This window comes from Gossypium arboreum, chromosome 8, assembly GCF_025698485.1.
Source record: "Gossypium arboreum isolate Shixiya-1 chromosome 8, ASM2569848v2, whole genome shotgun sequence".
NCBI classification, from domain to species: domain Eukaryota; kingdom Viridiplantae; phylum Streptophyta; class Magnoliopsida; order Malvales; family Malvaceae; genus Gossypium; species Gossypium arboreum.
Window position 1 is genome coordinate 15,418,412 of NC_069077.1, and position 25,357 is coordinate 15,443,768.

Below are 25,357 nucleotides of genomic sequence, written 5' to 3' on the forward strand. Positions count from 1 at the left end.
AACAAGTACCAAATAAGAAACATTCTCTTTTTCTGCCCTTTGCATTTACCTAAAAGTAATACCAGTTCTAGGAACCAACAAGATATCACCACAAGACCATTCATATATCTAACACTGTATACGTACATATATATATAGAGTACTGGGTGCAATGCAAGGAAACAACACTATGCATGTTTCTTTCTTCTTAATGGAAGGAAGAGATTAGAACATAAAATATTGGTATCATTAAACAACTCTTAGACCTGTAACTTCATTGTATGACTTATGTTCAATAGAACAGGAACTGCAAGTTGTCTTTAACGTAAAGGTTATTTTATTACCATGCTATTTCCACTAAAATTGATGCCAACTAGGGCGTGGCGGGTCCCTAAGCCTAAATGGTTTCCATGTCACAGCTGATGTGGTTCAATGGATTCTTTTCATGTCGGTCTACATCGGCGTGCTGTGTAAGTGTCATTTCTTTGACCCCTCTTGAAGAAAATTTCCCCACTCAGTTCTGCAGCATCCTATGAATTTCTGGGGTTAGCACACCTAATTGGATTCGAGGTTCAAACGTCTATTTGGGATAAATTAAGCCAACCCTTTTACTTAAAAATCAAGCTCTTGAATGATGTCAAGAAAGGTCATGTTTAAAATGAACTTTATTGACAAAAGAGTGATCATCCAAATCTAATAATATATCATCAATGAACTAGACTCCTTTGTGGTGTGTTTTCTGAACATGATATGTATATGTATTGATTGTATAAATATAATTCTTTCTTTAGACAACCCTTCATAGTTTCAGCAACAAGCTGTTCAAACATGGATATCGCAGGCCTTATGATCATAGCCAAAGGGGGGACAAAGAAAGGGTTGGTTTAGTGGGAAACTACCAAACTCTCATCATTCTGATTTCCATGTAGACGCAGACAAACCATTTGTTACATGATTCTCATTCAAAGTACTTAGCTTATAGTTTCAACCTTGAGCCCCTCCCTCTCTGACAATAACCTGTCATGTTCAAGTAGCTTGAATCTGCAAATCAGAGAGAGAATGTATTGAGAATCAAAGTTTCCACATTAACCTTATGTAATATTTCTTTTTGATGTGAACGAAAGATATTAGTAAAGAGACGAAAGTGTTTTCTATATGGAATTTGTTTGCTCTGCATTATATTAGGATTCGATCTAGAGTAATCGAGATAAGTCGAGTCTTCTCTTTTGAGACAAATTTCGAATCATCTTGGAACTTGAGACTGTACGGACACTGCCCTCTTACAGCGATGTGAAACTTGCTCAAGAAATTGCTATTGAGCTGGAGCATAAAAAGCATTTTGAGAGAATTAATACATTTTAGACAATAAAGAGCATGTGTTTGTGTTATTAGCATTTTGCTCAGGTATGTATATATCAATCCATTTAATTTAAAAAATAAAGAGGCTGCATAACTAATTCGGATTGAACTGAAAAATCAGATAGGAATAAGATAATGAGGCTTAACTAACAAAACAAAATAATAATAAAAACTAAAATGAGTTAGAAGTTGGTATTAAGTAGACTAAAATGAAAGCCGAGAAATGATTGTATGAAATTGTTATTTTACATCCTTTCTATTCTTTTTCAATAGAAACACTGATTTTTAACATTTTAGTTAGATTTGAATTTTTTTAAAAAGAAAAAGTTAAAAATCAGGAAGAAAAATTTGATTTTGTAATGCTCCTAGTGGAAAGGAATAAAGATAATATAGAATTACAGTTTCATATAATCCTTTCTCAATGAAAGCCAAAGGCAATGTGTAATGGCCTAAATTCAAAGTTATCGGAACAATGGTTTCGTAACCATAGATCCGATTTAAAGAGAAATTTATTTCAATATTTTTGCTTGAAAATTAATATGATAGGAAAATCGTATAAAAATATTGATAGAAAAATTTTACCGATTTAGTGATTAGATGGAAAAAGAAATTATTGAAGAAATTGGGTAAAAACAAGGTATCGAGACCTCTATCTCGTAAAACTGAGTCAAAAATAATTTTATAAATATTTATAAAATGTTATTAATGTGGTATTAAAATTTCGTTAGGAAATTTTAATATTTGGGTAGTCAATTAAATAAAAAGGACTAAATTGTAATAAGTGTAAAAGTTGTTAGAATGATTAAATAGCTTAAGAGTCTAATGAGAAAGGATTAAAATGCAATTAGACCCAAAATTTATTTGGGCTGGACGGCAAGGGCATGAAATCAGCAGGAAAATTGATAAATTAAGGGAAAAATTAGAATATTGCAAAATTAACTAAATAAAGCTAGGACTAAATAGGAAATATCTAGATTTCTCTTCATTTCTCTTCAATTCCAGCAGCTAAAAAAGCCCTAGGAGGGTTCTCTAAGCTGGTATTTCATAAATTTTGCACCAAGTGAGTTAATCCTTGCCTTTTTCTTGTAATTTTTGTGTTTCTAAGACTTTTGCAACTAGGTCCTACTATTAAATTCATTAGTTTTTGATTTCATGCATGAAATTGAAAGTCACCATGATTGAGTTCTGTAAGTTTATGATGAAATAGAATGAAATTAAAGCTTTAATTTGTTTATGAGATGATTTTATTAGGTAATTTCAATAGAAATTGATTTTTAGGACCTAATTGTGAAAATACTTGGAATTAAAGTCTATTGCTCAAATTCTGATTCCTAAAGGTTGTAAACTAGTTTAAGGTGATAGAATAAAATGTTAATTGAGAAAAATTAGCTCAATTGAGAGGCTAATTGAGTAGGGATGAAATTATCATTTATTAAAAGCTTAGGGGAAAAATGGTAATAAACAGCTTGCACAAAAACAGTTTGGACAGCAGCAGTAGACTAACTTTGAAAAATCACCATAAATTGTAGAAATCGAATTAAAAGATGAAAAAAATATGAAATTAAATCTTATTGAGTCTAATTTCTCATAGAAGAAATAGTGTAAGCAATGGATTTGTAAATTTTGAGATATAATGAATTTTATGAGACAAGGTCAGAATGAATTCGGGTTCCCCTGTTCTGACTTTGAAAAATCATAAAAAATTGAATAAAAACAATTATGGGTTTAAATTTATATGTATAGAATCCTTAATGAGTATATTTTTAAGATAAATAAACGAGAACATCATTTGAATTCTGTATGAAGAGATAATTAATTTTTAGTGAAGAAGGGTTAGAACTGTCAACAGCAGAACAGGGGTGACTTTAAAGAATAAACTGTACTTATTGGCTAAACCAAAAATTCTGAAAATGTTATGGTAAAAATATATATGAGTCTAGTTTCAGGAAAAATTAACTGATCTTAATTTGGAGTTCCGTAACTCAAGTTATAAATAATTTAGTGACTATGACTCAAGTAGACAGCTTTGAATGAACTATAAATAATAGTTGAATTATAGAGAATGTTGCATATGAACATGAAATGTATTAAATTGATAATTAAATTTATTTATTTAGATCCAGAAGATTCAAATACGAAGCTAGATCGAGGAAAGGAAAAAGTTCGGGATTAGTAGATTTTTATTGTTTACAAACAAGTATCAAGGTAAGTTCATGTAACTTGAATTATATTCTTAAATGCTTGAAATGCATGTTTTTGATATGAATATGATTTCAATATTCATTGTATGAAAATTGATGAAACATTGATATATTTGATAAAAGGGGAAGAAATCCCGGTTGAATGAAAGGAAAATTCGATGGATCTCTGAAAAGGAATTGACGGTAAAAGGATCTAGCCGGACGGGTGATCCTAACTGATATAGCCCTCCAAGAATATGTGGAAAATGGATTTAGCCGGACGGTAATCCGAATTAGGTCTCAATTTAGCTCGGACTGGTAATTCGGATCCAAGCTCATTAGAGTAATTGTCGTTGTGAGGATTTAGCCTGGACTGGTAATCCCGACAATACTCTATGAGTTTATATTGCGAGGATTTAGCTCGACCGGTAATCCCGCCGCAAAGTTGAGGTTCATGAGTGTGCTCTCTGAAATGGAAATGTGCGCACATGAATATGAATTGACGGACCCGGAAATGTACACTAAAAGTGTACCTTTGAAAATCCATCGAAAATTCCAAGAAATTCAACGAGGATAAATATGGAAAAATAACAAGAAAATGGAAATCATGGTATTGATGAGTTCATCAATCATGGTATATATTATTGATACATGGAAATTATTGTACTAACTTGAATGTTGAGTTTGTGCATGTTAGGGTAATAATGCATTGAATGGATTTATGAATGTTTATTATATTGTATTGAAAATATTAGGTAAGTATAATTCTCGTTACATGAGCTTACTAAGCACAAAGTGCTTACCCCGTTTCCTTTTTCCCTGTTTTGTAGTGTTAAGAGCTCGGAGGTCGGATTTGGTTGGAGATACATCACACTGTCAACCTCAGGATTTCGGTATATAAAGAAACTTTATTTTGGAAATCAATGGCATGTATAAGCTAATAAAGTAAATGTTAACGTGAAATGAATGTAAAGTTAGCCATTAGTATGGTTAACAAACCTGGTTTTAGATATGTGATGACGTTATCTTATAAATATGCATGAATTTATCTTGAAAATATGTTAAATTGATTTGGTTGATGTGGATTGGTCTCGATTTAATATTGTAGGGAAGGTTAGATATTTATAAAGGGGCTATATCGAATATAAAAAAAAATTAATTCGTAAACTCCGGTAATGCCTCGTACCCTATTCCGGCAATAAATACGGGTAGAGGTATTACACAATGCCTAATGCTAAGATTATTGCATAAATAGCAAGTAAAGACTATAGGAAAAGACCCGTGTTAAGAGGCTTGTCAATGAAAATTTTGGCTTCAGATTGACACTTTTCATGCAGTTCAATCTTCGTAGATATCCGCCGCAACTCCTCCTCTAATCGCTTTTTTTCATCATAAATTTTTGGATCAACTGTCTTTGAAGCAAAATAAGCATAAGCAATCTTCATCAAGTGCTGCATTGCAAATTCAACCTCCATATTGATCTGCCGAGCATCACAGATTGCATCTCTCCAAACTTCCAACTTATCTAGGGTAACATCCTCTACCTTTATCACCTCATTCATCTCCTTTATCGTGGTATAGAATATGACAAGCGTAGGACCAGCTGCACAGCTGCTGAGTTTGCTCTTTTCTGTAATATCCCCATGTGCATTCTTTATTTTCTGAATTATAGGATCCAGAAAAGAAGGAAAGCACTTGTGCACCACTAAATTGTTCAAATATTCTTCTTGCAACCCTTTGAAGTTTGAATATTCTACTTGTCTTTTGGTATTACCCTCAAATCCGTCGAGAAATTCTTTCACTTGCTCATCATCAAACTTTTCTCCATTCTCATCACAAGTACTAGTTGGACACATAGTACTGTTAGTCCCCAGTTCTCCCCAAAACTGCGGCCCCAATGGACACAGAACATGATGGTGAGTTCAAATTAGGATTCTATTTAAATAATAATCAGTGAATATTGCAGGCTAAAGGAAAAGGGTTTCATACCCCCTCGACAAGTATAGAGTGATCCAAAGAGTTGATTAGGTAATTGAACTGATCATTTTGCTGCAAAAGAAATAAACAAATGAAGTTTGGAAAAATGCTTTAACAAATGATAATGGTGAAAACGTTTGGTTACCTGTTCAGGAGGAGCAGCTGACTGCACCGTATTCTGATGCCATTGGGAACCCGGTGTTTGGGAAGTCATCAAAAATCCATTCTGAGGTCCTCCAAACGAGGGCTTCGTTTATAGAATAGAAAACAGATCAGGATTGGGATAGGGAAGGAAATATAAAAATCCAGACAAAATTATATGAAATTTTTTTTTTATACTTACATATTTTTCTCACATTTCTTCCTTTTTTATACTTATAAATGTGGGTATATAAATTTGAATATAAAGTACGTGTACCTGCATAACGCTCTGCAGGTCATTTCGAAGAGGCGATACTTCCTTGCTTACTGCCTCGCTTATTGCGTCCTTCACTTATAAATCAGAGAGAAATCAGAGAGAGAAGAAATATTAATGCCATAGTCTTGGATTCTATTATGTTATTTAACTATCTTTTCATTACAGTACAATAAAAGTTATTATAAATGTGGAAATTGTAGTATACGTACCTTAATCTCCTGAATGCACGGCATGCTATTTCCCTCTTCATCCTGCTGCCACTGCACTCCTTTCCTTCTCTCTATTGCATCCTTTATGTATATGAGGAACAAAATGAGGAAAGATTTTTCAATATTTTATAATCACATACACATTGAAATAATTAATTTATTTTTGTTGCTATTCCATTTAATAATATTTGTAAATTTTCATTAGGTTGCGTCTAAAATAGTTTAAATGCCAAAACCAAAAGTACCCTTCAAATAATAATAATAATAATAATAATAACTAGAAAATTGGACTAAAATAATTTTAGTTATTTCAATTTCTTAAAATTATTTAGGCAATTAAGCTCCTAAAGTAAAGTATCAATTTTCTTTATTTTTGGTCTATGCAAAATTTTTTTAAAAATAAATATTATTAGGCAACTTTGGCTAATGACAAAACTTCACGGTGACATATGTTTTGACCAATAAAAAAAATGTCACGTGGCAAATAGGTTTATTTAAAATAAAACACTAAATTTAAATAAAAATAGAAATATATTATATTGATAAAAAATATAAAAAGTTTAAGAAAAATTTTAAAAATAATTTATTTATATAAATTTTAAAATTAAAATAAAATATATAAAATTTTAAAAATATTTAAATTTCAAGTAATTGCAAAAAACTTGAAATTTAAATACCTTTTAAAATTTTATATTTTAGACTTTAAAAAATTATTTACAAACCTTTTTAAAACATTTTTACAATTTTTATTACATTTTTGTAATAATATTATTTATTTCAATTAATTTCTTTTCAATTATAGTATTTTTATATATTTTATTTTTATGATTTATTTGTAGATTATATATATTTTATAATTTTATATATTTATTTCTATTTTTTATTTTTAATATGTATATACATTTAATAAAATAAAATATTTATTTTTATATAAAGAAGCCATTTGATGCTTTTTGATTGGTTATAAAAATTCCTTTTAATGTGTGTGAATAAATGAACTGAAAAATATAACAAATGTATACTTTAAGTAACAAATTGAAATAAAAAATAATTTAAATATGAAAATGGGGAAACAAATATATTTTAAGATACAAATCATGAATTAAACCCTTAATAAATTATATATTTAAAATGTTGATTCTAACCATTTGAAAACTTATAAATTGAATTATGGTTAGGTAGAAAAGGACATTTATATATTTCACAAAATAATATGTTACCTTCACAAAGTCAAAAGTCAACTCCAAGTAAGTCTTTCTTTTACTTTCTTAAACAATAAACTTTGATGGAAGTTGACCAGTTAAAAAATAAAGGCACATGTTTTCAACAAAAAAAAAAAACAAAAACACATTATCTTTTATACATAAATTCAAAAAAAATTCATCCACATCTGTCTACTGCAAATCAAATCCTCATTCAAAACATTGATAAATTAATCTTTGGATATTAGTTTAGAGAACATATTGATAGTTAAAGTTTTTATCTATTTATACTGTTAAAATTGACGTGATGATAAAATAATTAAACAGTAATATATAATATGCTACGTGTATATTATGCTAACATATAATGGCCAGTTTATAAAACTTTTACCAAAAAGAACGATAAAGATTATTTTGTCCATTTTTGAAGTAAAGAGTATAAAATATAATCTAATTTTTAGTACGAAACCTTACCTACATAATTTGTTCAACGTTTAATCTTACTTTGTGAATAAATGAATTAATCTTATACTTTTTAGACAGCTAAATAAATTTCTTTTTTCTTCAAATGGATCTCTATGATAGACATTTTTAATGTTATAAGTAAAGTTAGAAAAATGCAAGCTTAATAATTAAAATTATTAAATAAATATATATTATTATTTAATTTTATTTGTGAATTTAAAACTTCCAATTAAAATATTAAATAGTAATCTCTACCAATTTCTTTTTTTTTTTTGGGCAATATCTCTTGTAAATTTATCAAGGCTTTAGTGATGACAATCTTCCTATTCAACAACTTCAATCATTTCCCAACATGGCAGTTAGGATCTGAAGTAATCTTTTTGTGCTTTGTATCTTTATCTATATTATTATAAAATTTCTGTTATTTGGACTTGGTGATACCTGTTTAATTAGGAAAGAATATAAAAAAGTTTATAATTTTATTTTTAAGAAAATAAAATAGATTTTACTTTTTAATAAAAATATTTAAATAAATTATATAAATAAACACTGTTTTTTTACTATTTTATACTTTTATTTTAATTAATTATGAATAATTATTCATTAATTACACTCACGGGTTCTTATACAAACCAACTTCACTATTCTCTTTCAACTACGTACTATGTACTATGTACGTAACTTCTTTCAAAAAAAAAAAAGAGCAAACTATTACGTAAATTAGTAAGTACTTTTTTAAAATTTATATACATATAAATAATTTTAATTTAAATACTAGCATAGTAAATAAGAAATATAAGCATAATTTTTATTTTTCAAAACAAAATGATTGTGTATTATCAGTTACAGAAGCTTTAACCCAACTTGATTACTAGTTAAAGCCTTAGATTTATTATCATGTATTAATATATTACCAAGCTGCAAATTCAGTAAAATATAGAAACCTATAAGGCAACGTAAATAGAGGCATCATGACTTACCAGTATATAACTAACTGTCTGCAGCAAGTCGTCTCCATTGATGCTTCTAAAGGCTTCCAAGAGCTGCTTAAGAGTCGGGCCCGCTTTTGTAAGTTCCACTACAATGTCCTGAGAGTAAAGATTTTTTAGTCATACGTTTATTCAAAGCTGAAACCTGAAAGCAAAAGGCTCTAACCCTGATTTCTTGTCGAGCTTTTTTATCAGTGATTCTCTTGTTCGTCTTTCGGTTGTCGGTTGGAGAATGACTTGGTCGACCTCTTTTCTTCGGCTGCTCAGAAGATTCTCCAGACATGCTTTGGATGGAATGCAGTCTAAGTAGATGCTGCAAAAGTGAGGATATGTAAATCACCTTCAAGTTTGTTTGGGAATTTTATGTCATCATAACTAGGGAAGAAGCAGAAATCCACCTTAAATAATCAAGAGGAGGGTTTAGCCTATAGCTGAATAAGGAACATACAAGGATAGACCAAGAAGCTTTAGGACTACCCTTTAGCCTTTAGCTTTAGCTGCTATAAATCACAAAATGTAAATATCTATATATAGAGAACACTGCTACACATAACATCTAAAACGACTATACTGTAGCAATATATTTATTTATTTATTCTTGGGCGAGAGAAGGAAAAGATTAAAAGCTTAAAGCTTGAGGACCTTTGATGGGAACCGCGCGACTCAAAATAATTCTTCCTGCTTACTGCCTGCCTACCTACAACCACCGTGAAGCGCGAGAATTAATCCCAATAAATCAACCCAACATAAATGGTTCCATAATACCGCCAAAAATAATTTATAATTTTATGAACCACATAATATTATCTCTAAAAATAAATTTATTTTACACAAATACATAATTTAATTTTTAAATAAATTTTCTTTGTTCTAATTTAAATGTAATAAAAGACATTAATATTAACAAGTTACCGATTTAGAGATCATATCTTGTATGAGTTTTAAGTTCAATATTGATGCTATATTCAGAATTCCAACTGTTTGTGTCCAAATTATCCATCTTGACAATTAAAGTAATTAATTAAAAAAAATCAAGAATATATTTAAACTAGCGAGTTAAAATCAGTGATGTCAAAATTGATTTAACCGGTTTAACTTGAACTAGGTGATTCTAAAAAATAGTTGTTTGATGAATTCAATCATTAGTCATTAAAAATACTCCCTCACTTCTCACAATATTGGCTTAGCTTTTCAAGGGAAATTACACTTATAAACTGTTTACATTTGACACAAGTTTTGTAGGTGCATCACGGGTTGTTTTTTTTTTTTTTTTTTTTTTAGAGTTGGCAATTTTGACTTTGTAATAGAGTCCAAAATTTGTAGGGGCCACTTTCCATAATGACAGCTATTGATGATTAAGGAGATTTAGAGTCGTGAAATATTAAGGTTTCTTTGTTCTGCACATTGCAGTCCAATAGTTATTGATAGTTAAGCTATTAACTTAAAAAATTATTCAAAATTGTTAGGTCATTCATATACCTAATATATTACTATTTGCTTCTCTTGGGTTTTTTAAAATCTAAATCTAACACATCGCTCTTCATATATCATTCTACCAATACAACAATTTATATCATGGTATGACATAGTTGATGTAAAGCTCTCATAGGTCATTTCCTCAATTTCTAAACAATTTTCCATTAAAGATGTCGATCAGTTGCACTATTTCCTCAAAGGTATTAAAGAATTCAGGTGGTCTCATTTTATTACAATCAAATTACATTTTTGGTTAACAGGGTATGAATGTAAGCGAAGGAGTTCAAACGCTTATAAGAGTATCATAAGCATTTCAAACAAATGATGGAGCATCGCTTACAGATGTTACTCACTATTGAAAGGTAATTGGCAAATTGCAATATTTGTCTTTTTGCAACCTAACGTCTCCTTTTTTGTGAATAAGCTCTCATAGTTTATGCACTCCTCATCCCAAATACATTAGAAAACTATTAAGAGGGTTTTACGTTATCTGAAAAACACAACACAATATGGTTTGCGTATAACTAAGAACAAAGAAACCAATCTTTAAACACATAGAGACGCCAACTAGGTCGACAATCTAAATGATCGTTGTGAAAAATAAAATAAAAATAAATAATAAAATAAAGAAAAAGAACACACAAATTTTACGTGGAAACCCTTTCGGGAAAAAACTACAGGCAGAGGAGAAGAAAATTCACTATGTTGAAAATTTGAATCAATACAAGAGGAATAGACTATGTATATATATATGCTTGTAAAGCCATATTCTAGTAGGATTGAAACACTTTATCCTAATCAATATAAAATAGATGGAGTTTAATAAGGTTTAAAACCTTATTCTAAAATAAAATAAAAAGAAGTCTAGTTCTATATGGATTTTACTTTTATTTTATTTTCCATCGTATTTTATTTAAATAAGAATTTGGGTCACTTAATTCTAACAATCTCCACCTTGACACAAATTCTCAATGAACAAGTTCTTCATCGCGAACTTTCAATAAACAAGTTCTCCACCTCTTCCATAAAACCCCTTAAGGGCTTAACTTCAACAATGAACACCAACCAAGTCTAAGCAATGCTAAAACTTGGTTATAGGAAGTGACTTAGTCATCATATCTGCAGGATTTTCATGAGTACTAATGTTGCTCACAACAATATCACCACGAGATATAATATCACGAACAAAATGATACCGAACATCAATGTGTTTTGTTCTTTCATGAAACATTTGATCTTTTGTAAGAAAGATGGCACTTTGACTGTCACAAAATACTGTACTGATTTGAAGGTCTTCATTGAGTTCACTAAAGAGTCCCTTCAACCAAATAACTTCTTTACAACCCTCAGTAATCGTCATATACTCAGCTTCAGTGGTAGACAAAGCGACTGCAGATTGCAAAGTGGCTTTCCAACTGATTGCACAACCTCCGATTGTAAAGACATAACCTGTGAGAGATCTTCTTTTATCAAGGTCTCTAGCAAAATCAGCATCAACATACCCAATGACTCCATCTCTAGTTCTTCCAAACTATAAGCAAACATCAGTAGTACCTCGTAAGTATCTTAGAATCCACTGAACTGCTTTTCAGTGTTCTTTACCGGGATTCGCCATGTATATGCTAACTGCACTGACTGCATATGATAAATCTGGACGTGAACAAACCATAGCATACATGAGAGATCCCATTGCACTAGAGTATGGAACATGTGACATGTACTCAATCTCATCATCTAATTGTGGAGACAAAACCGATGAAAGTCTGAAATGGGCTGCTAAAGGAGTACTAACAGGCTTAGCACTCTGCATATTGAACCTGCAAAGAACTTTCTCAATGTACCCCTTCTGACTTAGGTATAATTTACTTGTTTTTTTATCTCTGAGAATCTCCATTCCAAGTATTTTCTTTGCTGGTCCTAAATCTTTCATCTCAAATTCTTTACTTAGTTGGGTTTTGACCTTTCTTATAACTCCTTTATCTTTTGCTGCTATCAACATGTCATCAACATAAAGAAGTAGATACACAAAAGAACCATCACTGTTTTTTTAAAGTAAACACAACAGTCAAAACTACTTCTTTTAAAATCATGAGAAGTCATAAAGGAATCAAACCTCTTGTACCACTGTCTTGGTGACTGTTTCAAACCGTAAAGAGACTTTTTCAGCAAGCAAACATAGTCATCTTTTTCTGAGACTATAAAACCCTCTGGTTGTTCCATGTAAATATCCTCCTCAAGTTCTCCATGCAAAAATGCAGTTTTTACATCTAACTGCTCAAGCTCCAAATCATGCATGGCCACAATACCAAGCAAAGCTCGAATCGAACTATGTTTAACAACTGGAGAGAACACATCTGTGAAGTCCACTTCTGGAATTTAACTGTAACCCTTTGCAATAAGCGTTGCTTTATGTTTGGGTTCTTCACCTCTTGGAGTCCCTTCTTTCTTTTTAAACACCCATTTACAACGAACAATCTTTTTACCTTTAGGAAGTTTCACAAGGTCCCATGTTCTGTTTTTGTGGAGTGATTCCATCTCTTCTTGCATAGCAAATATCCACTTTTCTGAGTCTTCACAGCTAACCGCCTCAGAATAATTAGATGGCTTTTGATTCGTATCTATATCTTCAGTCACATTTAAAGCATAAGCAACTAGATCAGCCTCGGCATACTTCTTTGGAGGTTTAATTTCTCTTCTAGTTCTGTTTTTAGCGATAGAGTATTGTGGTGAAAAAGCAACTCTATTTTCAATTTTTGTTCTGGCTTGAGGAGTTGACTCTGTATTAATCTGATGCTCCACCTGTTTTTGATTTTCTTTATTGGAAGAGTCTTTAAGAGATAAGTTAGGTAGCATAGCAGTTTCATCAAAAACAACTCTCTGCTAATCACAACTTTTCTATTTTCAGGACACCATAACTTATACCCTTTTACACTAGCTTTATAACCAAGAAAAATGCATTTAATGGATCTCAGTTCCAATTTTCCATTATTAACATGAGCATACGCAAGACACTCAAAAATCTTTAAATCAGAATAATTAGCAGGATTACTAGACCATACCTCTTGTGGAGTCTTTTTCTCAATGGCAATGGATGGAGATCGGTTGATCAAAAAACATGCAGTAGAGGCTGCTTCTACCCAAAATGACTTCGGTAAGTTGGCATTTGACAACATACATCGAACCTTCTCCATGATCGTTCTGTTCATTCGTTCTGTAACGCCGTTTTGCTGTGGAGTATGACGAACTGTCAAGTGTCTCATTATTCCTTCTGACTTGCACAATCTATTAAACTCATCAGAACTGAACTCTAAGCCATTATCTGTGCGGAGGTATTTTATCTGTTTTCCCGTCTGTTTTTCAATCATAATTTTCCAAGACTTAAATGCTGAAAACACATCGTTTTTCTGCTTCAGGAAGAACGCCTAAACTTTTCTAGAAAAATCATCAATAAAGGTTAGCATATAATTAGCTCCACCTTTTGAAGGCACTCTGGATGGCCCCCACAGATCAGATTGAATATACTCCAACGTTCCCTTCGTGTTATGGATTCCTCTAGTGAATCAAACTCTCTTTTGCTTCCCAAAAATACAATGCTCACAGAAATTCAGTTTGCAAATTCCTTGCCCATCAATAAGTCCTCTTTTGCTCAATTCTGCCATGCCATTCTCACTCATATGCCCTAGGCGCATATGCCAAAGTTTAGTAATATCTTCATCTGACAAGGAAGAGGAAACGACAGCTGCATCACCAGTAACAGTAGAACCCTGCAAAACATATAACTTGGCAATCTCTCTCTGCCCTTTCATCACAACAAGGGACCCTTTGGAAATCTTTAAAACCCTACTTTTAGCTGTGTATCTGTACTCTTTTGAATCAAGAGTACTCAACGAAATTAAATTTCTTTTCAATTTTGGAACATGTCGTACGTCACTAAGTGTTCTGACAACTCCATCAAACATCTTAACTTTAATTGTTCCAACACCTGCGATTTTACACGAATCATTATTTCACATCAAAACAACACCTTCAGACACTGTTTCGTAAGTTGTAAACCAATCCCGATTGGGACTCATGTAGAAAGTGTAGCCTGAATCAAGTATCCACTCATCGCTTACTTTAGAATCATTGACAGAAGCGACTAGAAGTTCACCATCGCTGTAGTCTTCTACAACATCAACTTCACCGAAATTTTCTGGTTGTTTTCCCTTTTGATTCGCAGCCTCCCTTTTAATCTTATTTTGTAGCTTATAGCACTCAAATTTAATGTGCCCTTTCTTCTTACAGAAGTTACAAGTTTTACCTCTGTTTGAAGACTTCAATCTACCCTTAGATTTACCACGAGGATTCCGTTCCTGTGTCCTACCACGATCATCATCAGTATTCCGATCTTGTCTCCTACGAACAATGAGACCCACTCCATGAGAGTCGGGTTTAACCACAAGATACTTTATCTTATCGTACAAGGTTAAAGAATCATAAACCTCATCAACTGTGAGAGACTCGCGGCTATATAAAATTGTGTCTCTAAAGGTTGAATAAGACGGGGGCAATGAACAAAGTAGAATCAACCCTAAATCTTCCTTATCATACTGAACCTCCATGGCCTCCAAGTTTGAGAGAATTTCTTTAAACATTGTTAAGTGTTCGTGTATAGACGCACCTTCCTCCAAACGATGAGCATAAAGACGTTGTTTCATATGCAACTTGCTTGTTAGAGTTTTCGACATACATATTTGTTCTAGCCTCTTCCATAATGCAGCGGCAGTCTTCTCTTTCATCACATCCTGCAAAATTTGGTTGGACAAATGCAGATGTAATTGTGTTAATGCCTTTCGATCCTTAGCTTCTTTTCTTCATCTGTTAATGTCGAAGGCATCTTATCTATCCCTAGCAGGGCATCCTCCAGATCCATCTGTGCAAGAACTGCTTGCATCTTAATTTGCCACAACGCAAATTTGGTGTTGCAATCCAACAGCAGAATTTCATACTTCAAAGACGCCATTACCGTGATCGAGATGAATAACCCGGAAGCTCTGATACCAATATGTGAAAAATAAAATAAAAATAAATAATAAAATAAAGAAAAAGAACACACAAATTTTAGGTGGAAACCCTTTCGGGAAAAAAACTACGGGCAGAGGAGAAGAAAATTCACTATGTCGAAAATTTGAATCAATACAAGAGGAATAGACTATGTCTATTTATAGGCTTGTAAAGCCATATTCTAATAGGATTGAAACACCTTATCCTAATCAGTATAAAATAGATGGAGTTTAATAAGGTTTAAAAACCTTATTCTAAAATAAAATAAAAAGAAGTCTAGTTCTATATGGATTTTACTTTTATTTTATTTTTCATCGTATTTTATTTAAATAAGAATTTGGGTCACTTAATTCTAACAATCGTGTCTCCATTACTGGCTACGTTGTTTACTTTGGTTTGAATCCAATAAGTTGGTCCTCAAAGAAGAAACCCACCATTGTCCAATCTGACCTAAGTCAAGTATCAAGCAGTTGCCAACGTACTTACAGGAACTATATGGGTAAAACAAACCTTCTTCTTAAGCTACACATTCCTATACCCAGACCTCCTACAATTTATTATGACAATGTTGGTGTCACCTACTTGTGCCAAAACGCAGTATTTCATAGTCATATAAAGCATGCAGACACTGTTTTAGTTACACTATGCATTCACCAAATTTGTATTTAATGTATTATTATCATTGAATTCAAGAAAAAAAAAGTTTATTACTTGTATATTTCTTTCCTTTAATATCACTTTAACCACTTAATGATGAGCCGTGAAAAAAAATACATCATACCTACCCATGTTGAAGTTTTTTATAGCTGAAGTCATAAAAAGATGGATCATATTTTTGTCTGTTTGTAGTTAAAATTTAATAGTTCATCAAAGTTTAAAAATTACATAAAATTATTAAAATTTTATTTAAAAAATATATCACATGTAAATTACCACATAAGTATCGTGTCCATTCAACTTTTCTCTAAAATATAATTTGATTAAATTTAAATGCCAAAAAAAGATCAAAATGATAAAAATATTAAGTATAAGGGTTAAATTTATAATTATACTAAAAATTTAATAGTGGAGGATAAAGTGAGTTTGAGCATCTAAATCTTACAGGGAACAAATAATTGAAAGTGAGAAGGTTAAAAGGAGCCATTAAACTTTTCGCCTACTGCCTACCAATCAACATGCAGCGCGAGAGTTTTATAAAGCAATAATAAAATCTTTGGTGGGACAAATGTTTACAGCGCACGCTCGCCCTTTAATACCTCTCGCGTTTCAATCTTTGTTGGCGCGCGATTTTCTTTCTAAAGGGTTTGGAACATAATTACTCCTACAGTTAAGACTTAAGTCTTAGATCCACCATTATATAAACAAGTGTGGGAATCTTATATATTCTGCACTAGTCCCAAGTTTTTTTCTCCAAATTCATCTTGGCCTTGCTTATTTTGCAGTACTAGGTAATTCTATTCTTACAAAATTAGCTAATTCATTATTTATGATTTCTGCTTCACTGATTGATTTTTTTTTTTTTTAGTTTGTTATGAATCAATCATGGCTTGGTTAGTTGCTTTTTTGTTTAAATTTTGATTAATTGAGTCTGTTTCTGTGAGTGAGTCTACAAAGATTCAAACTGGTGACTGAAGATGGGCTGGTAAAATGGTGGTCAATCTGGCTGTTTTTGTTTTTAAATTTGTGTTATGATTTCTTTTTGGCAATCATAGATATGGTGAGATCTGGCTGTGCTGCGGCAGATAATAGAAGAATGACGGAAGAAAATCCAAATCATAAAGAAAAGAAAGCAAAGTTGGAAGCAGAACAGAGAAGAAGAATGAGAGAAGAATATGAAAATCTTACAGTGACAGAACAGCCCAAAAAACAGATGAAGGCGGCCGAATCGAACACAAAGAATACAATAATACTGGAAGAAGGAGACGCAAATATATCTTCTGCTTCAAAACATGGAAAGGTGTTGTTCAAATCTCTTTTCATGCTTCTTCTTGGTGGGTTTAGACTTTAGAATTGATGTGCATCTCACTGATTTAAACTGCAGGTTGATGATGAGTGCGTAGAAAGTTTTATGGAGCAACTTAAAGCCAAAGTGAAGAGTGAAGTAGATTATTCAGACTTCCAAATCTTAGAAGAGGATTTAGGGAAGGATTTGACAACGGTTGGGAGATTTAGTGTTCCGCTACGCCTGGAACATATTGCAAAGAGAATCAAAGATGGGTTTGGTGATATTACTTCACACAGTTCACAAAGTGACTGTGCAGCTATGCCTACCTATCTTCTCTTCTGTGCTGCAATCAAAGAGATGGATGATCTCAAACTAGACCAGGTCAACAAGACTAAATTATTGTTGTGGCGAGATGCAATTAACAATGCCCTCAACCTTCAATTCAATGTGGATTTCGCCATTAAACACCTCTTTAAAATTGCGCGTGCATATTTTGGTTTCAAAGTAATGGAAGGGAAAAGCGGTGAAGAGATGCTCAAGCTCAAGAATGTAGATGGGAATCTGGAGGTCCCCGAAGATTGTCTACGTGAAGCTGAATATTTTAGCGGCAAGCCTCTTAGCACCGGTCTGCTCCGCTAGTAATTTTCTACCTAAAGCCATGCCGCCTTTATGTTTCTGCCTTTCGTCTTTGTCTTTGTTACATTTTAATGTCTAATTTCTATGTTTAATGAAATAGCAGTTATGATCTTAAACTTATTCCTAAACAACTTGTAGTTGTAGTATTTCTTTTTCTTACCCCAAGCTGCATGTAGATTCAGGCACTGCATTTTCTCATAATCTCACCACCATTTTTTTTTTTTTATCAAAAAGTAAACCCTTAGATGTTGCCGTTGTTGGCTTGCTGCCCCTTTGGGACAAATCCCACGACAATGCAAGGCATGTCGTCTTAAACCAAATTACCAAACTTCACTAATCTTATATCTCTATAAAATTTATATTACAGCACAAACAAAGATAATGTATCGAAATTTAGGATAAAAGTAAACCACACAATAATTATTCACACACAAAATTGGATAATTTGATATTCCACTAAACAGATATTTCAAATAACAAAATTAAGTAAATTTTTTCAAAATTATTGATTTTATTGATCTTTCAGTCACACTTAATTTCAGTGGCATAGGTCTATATCATAAATAATCTCTGCAACGATGGCTTAGAACACAATTAACTTTAGTTACAATTATTTAGAACGAAAACTACAATTAACCTTAATTACAATGAATAAAAAAATATTAAAAACAACTATGATTCTGTGACCCAATATATATAAATATATGCAAACAAAATATGTATAGATGAAGGAAAAACAAATTCAGGTATAGACACTATCATACGTTGCCTACATAAGGGTACGGGACCTAGTAAGCAAAGCTAGACGCGGAGGACCTAAATTAACGTAAAGTCGTCACTACCAATTAGGGCTAGGTTGGTTAGTCACCTATCGTTTAAAAGTCTAGAATTAATACTACAAAAAATTCTAAAAGTCTAGATTCGATCTCATTACCAAATTTCGGGTTTGGGAGTATGGTTATGTGTTGGGAAGGTTATAGCACCTCCACAACGCCTATCCGGGGATAGTCCCACGGGGTCTTAGGAGCTAGGTTTTTATTTATTTATTTAAGCATATTAATGTCTTAATCTAGGCTAAAATCTTATGGAAATCTTAAATAAAAACTCTAAAGAAAATGTCTTCGGTTTACTTGTAACTCGATTAAGATGTGTTCACCAAACTTATCTAATTTGAAACTTAAATTAGAAATTTTATTTTAATGAGACCCTAAAGGATATCTAAATAATTCTAGTAAAATACCTTCAATTCCTAAAATTAATTCTATCTTAGAATTCTAAAAAAAACCTAGAAATTACCAATGAATTAAGAGAAATATTAAAATCCATCTAGAACTTATTCGATTTATTATTATTATTTTAAAAGATTTAATTAATAACGTTGAACTTATCAAGATCTTACGAAAGCATCTCATGCCGTGTTTGTGATTTATCTTACTTTAAAATTCTTGATCTAAGGTTTAAATTAGTCAAAATCCTAAAATAATATATCTTAAATAACATTTATTAGTTTCTTAAAAATTTCTAAAAAAAATACTTAGAAAGACCTACTCATGATTTACAATTCATCCCTAACAATCTTTAGTTTTAATCTTCAATAAAGTCCTAAAGAATATTTACATATTAATTTAATCGAGTCTCGTCTTCGTTTTAAAGAATTTTTAATAATTGTGAAACTAGCTTAAAACACATTAATTCGATTTGAAATAAGACGAAATTAATCATAAAATTTAGATTTTGTAAAACCACATTTCATAAACGAAGTGGAAAATGATGATATAGGGTAATAGGCGCATACGAGATACAATCAATTAACAAATTAATAATTAAATACAGCTAACCTAAAAATGTAACCCGATTATAATAATGCATGGAGAATTATTGACATAATAATACAATGACGAAAATGATAATATAACAATCACACAAGCAAAACAATACATACAATAATATGCCACAATAATGTACATAGCATGATATAAAATGACCAATATCAATGACCAATGCAAGACGTAAAAAGAACAACATAGCAATTAGAAGCCAATGTGGTATAAAATGATTTTAAGATGGTGACGAATAAATGAACGCATAATTTACACAATGTACAAATAGATGAATTTAGAACTATTGGTAAAAATAAACAGCTTGCATTAAAACAATATTGGACAGCAGCAGTAGACTAAATTTGAAAAATCACCATAAATTTTAGGAATCGAATTAGAAGATGAAAAAAATATGAAATTAAATCTTATTGAGTCTAATTTCTCATAGAAAAAACGGTGTAAGCAATGGATCTGTAAATCATGAGATATAATGAATTTTGTGAGACAAGGTCAGAATGAATTCGAGTTCCCCTGTTCTGAATTTGAAAAATCATAAAAAATTTGAATAAAAATAATTATGGGCTTAAATTTATATTCCTATAATTATGAATGAGTCTATTTTCAAGATAAATAAACAGGAACATTATCCGAATTCTTTATGAATAGATAATTAATTTTTAGTGATGAAGGGTCAGAACTATCAGACAACAGAACAGGAGTAACTTTAAAGAATAAATTGTACTTATTGGCTAAACCAAAAATTCTGAAAATTTTATGGTAAGAAGATATATGAGTCTAGTTTCAGGGAAAATTAACGGATATTAATTTGGAGTTCCGTATCTTGAGTTATAAATAATTTAGTGACTATGACTCAAATAGACAGCTTTAAATAAACTATAAATAATAATAATGAAATTATAGAAATTGTTGCATATGAACATGAAATGTATTAAATTGATAATTAAATTTATTTATTTAGATCCAGAAGATTCAAATACGAAGCTAGATCGAGGAAAGGAAAAAGTTCAGGATTAGTAGATTTTTGTACACGAACAAGTATCAAGGTAAGTTCGTGTAACTTGAATTATATTCTTAAATGCTTGAAATGCATGTTTTTATATGAATATGATTTGAATGTTCATTATATGGAAATTTATGAAACATTGATATATTTGATAAAGGGAAGAAATCCGATTGAATGAAAGGAAAATTCGATGGATCTCGAGAAGGAATTGACGGTAAAAGGATCTAGCCGGACGGGTGATCCTATCTGATATAGCCCTCCGAGGAATATGTGGAAAATGGATTTAGCCGGACGGGTAATCCGAATTAGGGTCTGAATTTAGCTTTGGACTGGTAATTCAGATCCAAGCTCATTAGAGTAATTATCGTTGCGAGGATTTAGCTTTGGTAGTAATCCCGACAATACTCTATGAGTTTATATTATAGGATTTAGCTCGGACTAGTAGTCCTTTGTAAGGATGAGGTTCGCGGGAGTGTGCTCTCTGAAATGGAAATGTGCGCACAAGAATATGAATTGACGGACCCAGAATTGTACACTAAAAGTGTACCTCTAAAAATCCATCGAAATTTCGATAAATTCAACGGGATAAATATGGAAAAATAACAAGGAAATGGAAATCATGGTATTGGATGAACACATCAATCATCAATCATCAATCATAGTATATATTATTGGTACATGGAAATTATTGTACTAACTTGAATGTTGAGTTTGTGCATGTTAGGGTAATAATGCATTGAATGGATATAGGAATGTTTATTGTATTGTATTGAAAATATTAGGTAAGTATAATTCTTGTTACATGAGCTTACTAAACACAAAGTGCTTACCCTGTTTCATTTTCCCCTGTTTTGTAGTGTTAAGAGCTTGGAGGTTGGATTCGGTCGGAGACACATCACACTATCAACCTCAGGATTTCGGTATATAAAGAAACTTTATTTTGGAAATCAATGGCATGTATAAGCTAATAAAGTAAATGTTAACGTGAAATGAATGTAAAGTTAGCCATTAGTATAGTTAACAAACCTGGTTTTGGGTATGTGATGACGTTATCTTATAAATATGCATGAATTTATCTTGAAAATATGTTGAATTGGTTTGGTTGATGTGGATTGGTCTCGATTTAATATTGCAGGGAAGGTTAGATATTTATAAAGGGGCTATATTGAATATAAAAAAAAATCGTAAACTCCGGTAATACCTTGTACCCTATTCCGGCAATGAATACGGGTAGGGGTATTACATTAAAATTTATTTTTAAAAATTCAAACTTTTCCTTTAAAATGACAAAAAATATTTTTTTATTTTAAAAATCTAAACTTTTTTAAAACACTATTTTTCTTAAAGATCAAAGTTTTTATTTTGAAATAGTTGAAAAAATCAAAACTTTATTTTAAAATTTTAAACTTTCCTTTAAAATGACTAAAAAATATATTTTATTTTTTAAATCTAAACTATCTCTTTTAAAAAAATCAAAACTTTTCTCAAGATCAAGCTTTAAAAAAAGAAATCTTTATTTTAGAATGGGAAGGAAAGAATAGAATTTTTGAGGGCTTCTAGGGGCGGAGAAACGATGGTCCGGTGGCGTCCCTTCATCGAACCCAAAACTTGATCCCTTATGACATATCTATGGCAAAAAAAAAAAAAGATACAAGAAAAAAAAAGAAATAGAATGCTTGTTGTTGGTGGTGGGTTTTTTTTTTTTACCTTTAAAAAAAAACAAAAATATGAAAAGTTTCTTTTTTTCCTTTCCTTTCATTTCATGTATATATATTTTTAATCTTGTTTATTTGTAAAAATGATAATAATAACATTTAATAATAATAGTAGTAGTGATGATAATAATAATAAGGCATAATTGTAAAAAAAAAAACCCTCAACGTTTGAGGGCTTTTGGTTTTGTGCCCTTAACCTTTTTATTTTTTGATTAACACCCTCATCGTTACGATTTTTTTAGAAATCAGTCCACTTTTAACGGTCAACGTGAGTTAACCGTTAATTAAACTATAGGTCAACATAGTGGCCCATGTGGCATGCCACATAAGCACACGACGTCATATATGACTTCATCTATTTAACTTTTTTTTTCATTTTGTTTTCATTTTCTTTCTTCTTCCTCTTTCTCTCTTCCCCTACAAATCACATCATTGAAGGATTCTTCTAAAACCTAAAGCTTTAAATTTGTTCTTTATCACCACCACTACAATGGCAAATTTCAAAGAAATGAAAAATTTCTTCCTCATATTAATATCACCAAAAAAAAGTAATAAAAAAAACCCAAGGAATGAAGATCATCAATAGTTTAAAGTTTTCAATCTTGTCCCTTGTTTTTCTATCAACCCTTTCGTTAACTATAGCTGCTTCTTGTCCAATGGATCTCAATTATGTAACAAGAATCCCACGCAACTCGACTTTTTGCCATGATTTTCACCCTTCAAATTCAACACCCAAAGCTGAAATCTAGAAACAAAACTGTTGTGTTTCACTGTTATCAGTTTTCGGCATTGGATGAGCCGAACACCTTAAAAAAACCAGTCTTTTTCAGCTCCCTGATTTGCACACTTCTGTTTCATGCCTCCATGATTTTTAATCGAAGCTCGATTTGTTTTCTCTCCTTAACGACGTCGTTTCCCTTTGTTTCGAGCCGACCCAGTTCGTGATTACGCCTGATCTTTGTGGCAAGATACAAACGACTAAAGATTGGGTCACTAAATTAGGTCAATCCATGGTGTTAGACCAATGTTGCAAAGCTGATGTGATACTTGTCTCCATGTTGATAACGAGGTTCATTCACGGTTAATGGCTATCAATGGTAATCGCTCACACGATACTGATTGTTTTGATTTCATTGTTCTTTATGCTGCTGGGATTGCTAATGAATTTGGCCCTGAAAGTGATGAGACTGTTACTTGTGCTTTTGCTTAAACATTGAATAAAAAATCTGGTCCTAACAACAAGCATTCAGCTCTTCAATGGTGTGATTTGCAGGGGAAGAGAGAAAGAGGAAAGAAGAAAGAAAATGGAAACAAAATGAAAAAGGAAAAAGTTAAATAGATGACGTCATATATGGTGACGTGCGCTTATATGGCATGCCACATGGGCCACTATGTTGACCTACAATTTGATTAACAGTCAACTCATGTTGACTGTTAAAAGTGAACTGATTTATGAAAAAATCGTAACATTGAAGGTGTTAAGCAAAAAATAAAAAGATTAAGGGCACAAAACCAAAAGCCCCCAAACGTTAAGGGTTTTTTTTTACAATTATGCCTAATAATAATTTGTGCCCTTAATAGGCCAAAAAAAGGAAAGGAAAGAAAAACAAAAACAAAAGTTTCAAATTGACCAAAATCGAGTGGGATTCGAACAGCCCAAGAGAAAACAAAATTTAAATGGGCCTCCAATTGGGCTCGAACAAAATGGGTGTCTACAGACACCTAATCTTCTTCGGATCCTTTGATCCAATTATGGGGTGATTTAAAACAGTTGAGAATGGATTTTGATAGTTTTCAAACCTAATTAAATTTTTATTTAATCTTAAGACTAAATTAAATTTTGATTTAGTTTTAAGGTTAAATTGGAATTTCATGTTTAAATTTAGGATCGATTGAAATTTTTATTTATTTTAGATTTTGGTTAAAGTTTAATTGATTTTACAAAAATAAAAAACTAAATTTGTTCAGATTAAATACTAATAAAATAACTAAACTTGTTTAGATTAAATTGGAATTTATTTTATTTTAGATCCGATTTTAAAATAATTTTGATTTATTGAATGGTGAAATATTGACTTATATCTTTTAAGTTTAGAAAAGATAGAAATTGAATTTCAAAATAAAATCAAAATATTGAAACGAAAATATGGTTTTGTTTTAAATTAAATTTTAAATGAAAATCAACCTTTTTCCTCCATGAGAAGTCAATATGTTGTGATAATTTGTTTGGTATGTTTCAAGTTAAATAGCAATGAGAAGTAGAAAGAGTCAACACTCAATATACTAAAAACATGGTGTTATGTTTTTGTAAGGGCAGCCATTTTTGCATGCTCTCCTTGGGCAACAACGCTGGCATTTTCTTCGTAAGATTATGAGAAAATGTAGTGCCTGAATCTACATGCAGCTTAGGGCAAGAAGAAGAAATACTACAAGTTATTCTGGGAATAAATTGAAGATCGTAAATGCTATTTGATTAAATATAGAAATACAATAAAATGTTACAAAGGCAAAAACATAAAAAGAGTGTTGAAGAGAAAGGCGGCCTGGCTAATGGCTTATGCTAGAATAATACTAATGGAACAGACAGATGCTAAGAGGCTTGCCCAAAAAATATTTAGCTTCACGGAAACAATCCTCCATGAATCCATCTTTGTTGTTGAGCGTGTCTTTAGTATTGCTTTTCCTCTTCATGGCTTTAAAACCAATATACGCACGAGCAATTCGTTTCAGGTGTTTAATGGCGAAATCCACTCCGAATTGAAGGTTGTGGGCATTGTTAATTGCATCTCGCCACAACAATATTTTAGTCTCGTTGACCTGGTCTAGTTTGAGATCATCCATCTCTTTGATTGCAGCACAGAACAGAATATAGCTAGGTTTAGCTGCACAATCACTTTGTAATATCACCATAAATATCATA

At 31.5% G+C, this 25,357-nt stretch overlaps 2 protein-coding genes across 3 annotated transcripts; one reads left to right on the forward strand and one right to left on the reverse strand.

The window, feature by feature from the left end:
* Positions 1–4,639: 4,639 nt before the first annotated feature.
* On the reverse strand, positions 4,640–9,498 carry LOC128279425 (uncharacterized). 2 transcript variants are annotated; one of them, XM_053018281.1, is made up of 9 exons: positions 9,421–9,498; positions 9,177–9,275; positions 8,945–9,091; positions 8,770–8,877; positions 6,123–6,203; positions 5,914–5,982; positions 5,641–5,742; positions 5,508–5,567; positions 4,640–5,404 (listed from the first exon to the last, which is right to left on the reverse strand). In XM_053018281.1, exons 3-9 carry the CDS (start codon positions 9,059–9,061, stop codon positions 4,784–4,786), a joined length of 1,158 nt encoding a protein of 385 aa, XP_052874241.1. In that variant the 5' UTR covers positions 9,062–9,091; positions 9,177–9,275; positions 9,421–9,498; the 3' UTR covers positions 4,640–4,783. The 2 variants fall into 2 exon arrangements, with proteins under 2 accessions (XP_052874241.1, XP_052874240.1); XM_053018280.1 differs by having other exon boundaries at positions 8,945–9,275.
* A 6,965-nt stretch (positions 9,499–16,463) lies between these two features.
* On the forward strand, positions 16,464–18,009 carry LOC108469679 (uncharacterized). Its single transcript, XM_017770665.2, has 3 exons — positions 16,464–16,745; positions 17,010–17,254; positions 17,339–18,009. The coding sequence occupies exons 2-3, from the start codon at positions 17,012–17,014 to the stop codon at positions 17,879–17,881; spliced, it is 786 nt and encodes a 261-aa protein (XP_017626154.1). The 5' UTR covers positions 16,464–16,745; positions 17,010–17,011; the 3' UTR covers positions 17,882–18,009.
* The last annotated feature ends 7,348 nt before the right edge of the window (positions 18,010–25,357 follow it).

Coding starts and splice junctions, on each gene's coding strand:
- LOC128279425 (XM_053018281.1), bottom strand. CDS start 9,061: ATGTCTGGAGAATCTTCTGAGCAGCCGAAGAAAAGAGGTCGACCAAGT. Junction 8,878..8,944: donor AAGCTCGACAAGAAATCAGG/GTTAGAGCCTTT, acceptor CTTTACTCTCAG/GACATTGTAGTGGAACTTAC. Junction 5,983..6,122: donor CGTGCATTCAGGAGATTAAG/GTACGTATACTA, acceptor TTATAAGTGAAG/GACGCAATAAGCGAGGCAGT.
- LOC108469679 (XM_017770665.2), top strand. CDS start 17,012: ATGGTGAGATCTGGCTGTGCTGCGGCAGATAATAGAAGAATGACGGAA. Junction 17,255..17,338: donor CTGCTTCAAAACATGGAAAG/GTGTTGTTCAAA, acceptor TTTAAACTGCAG/GTTGATGATGAGTGCGTAGA.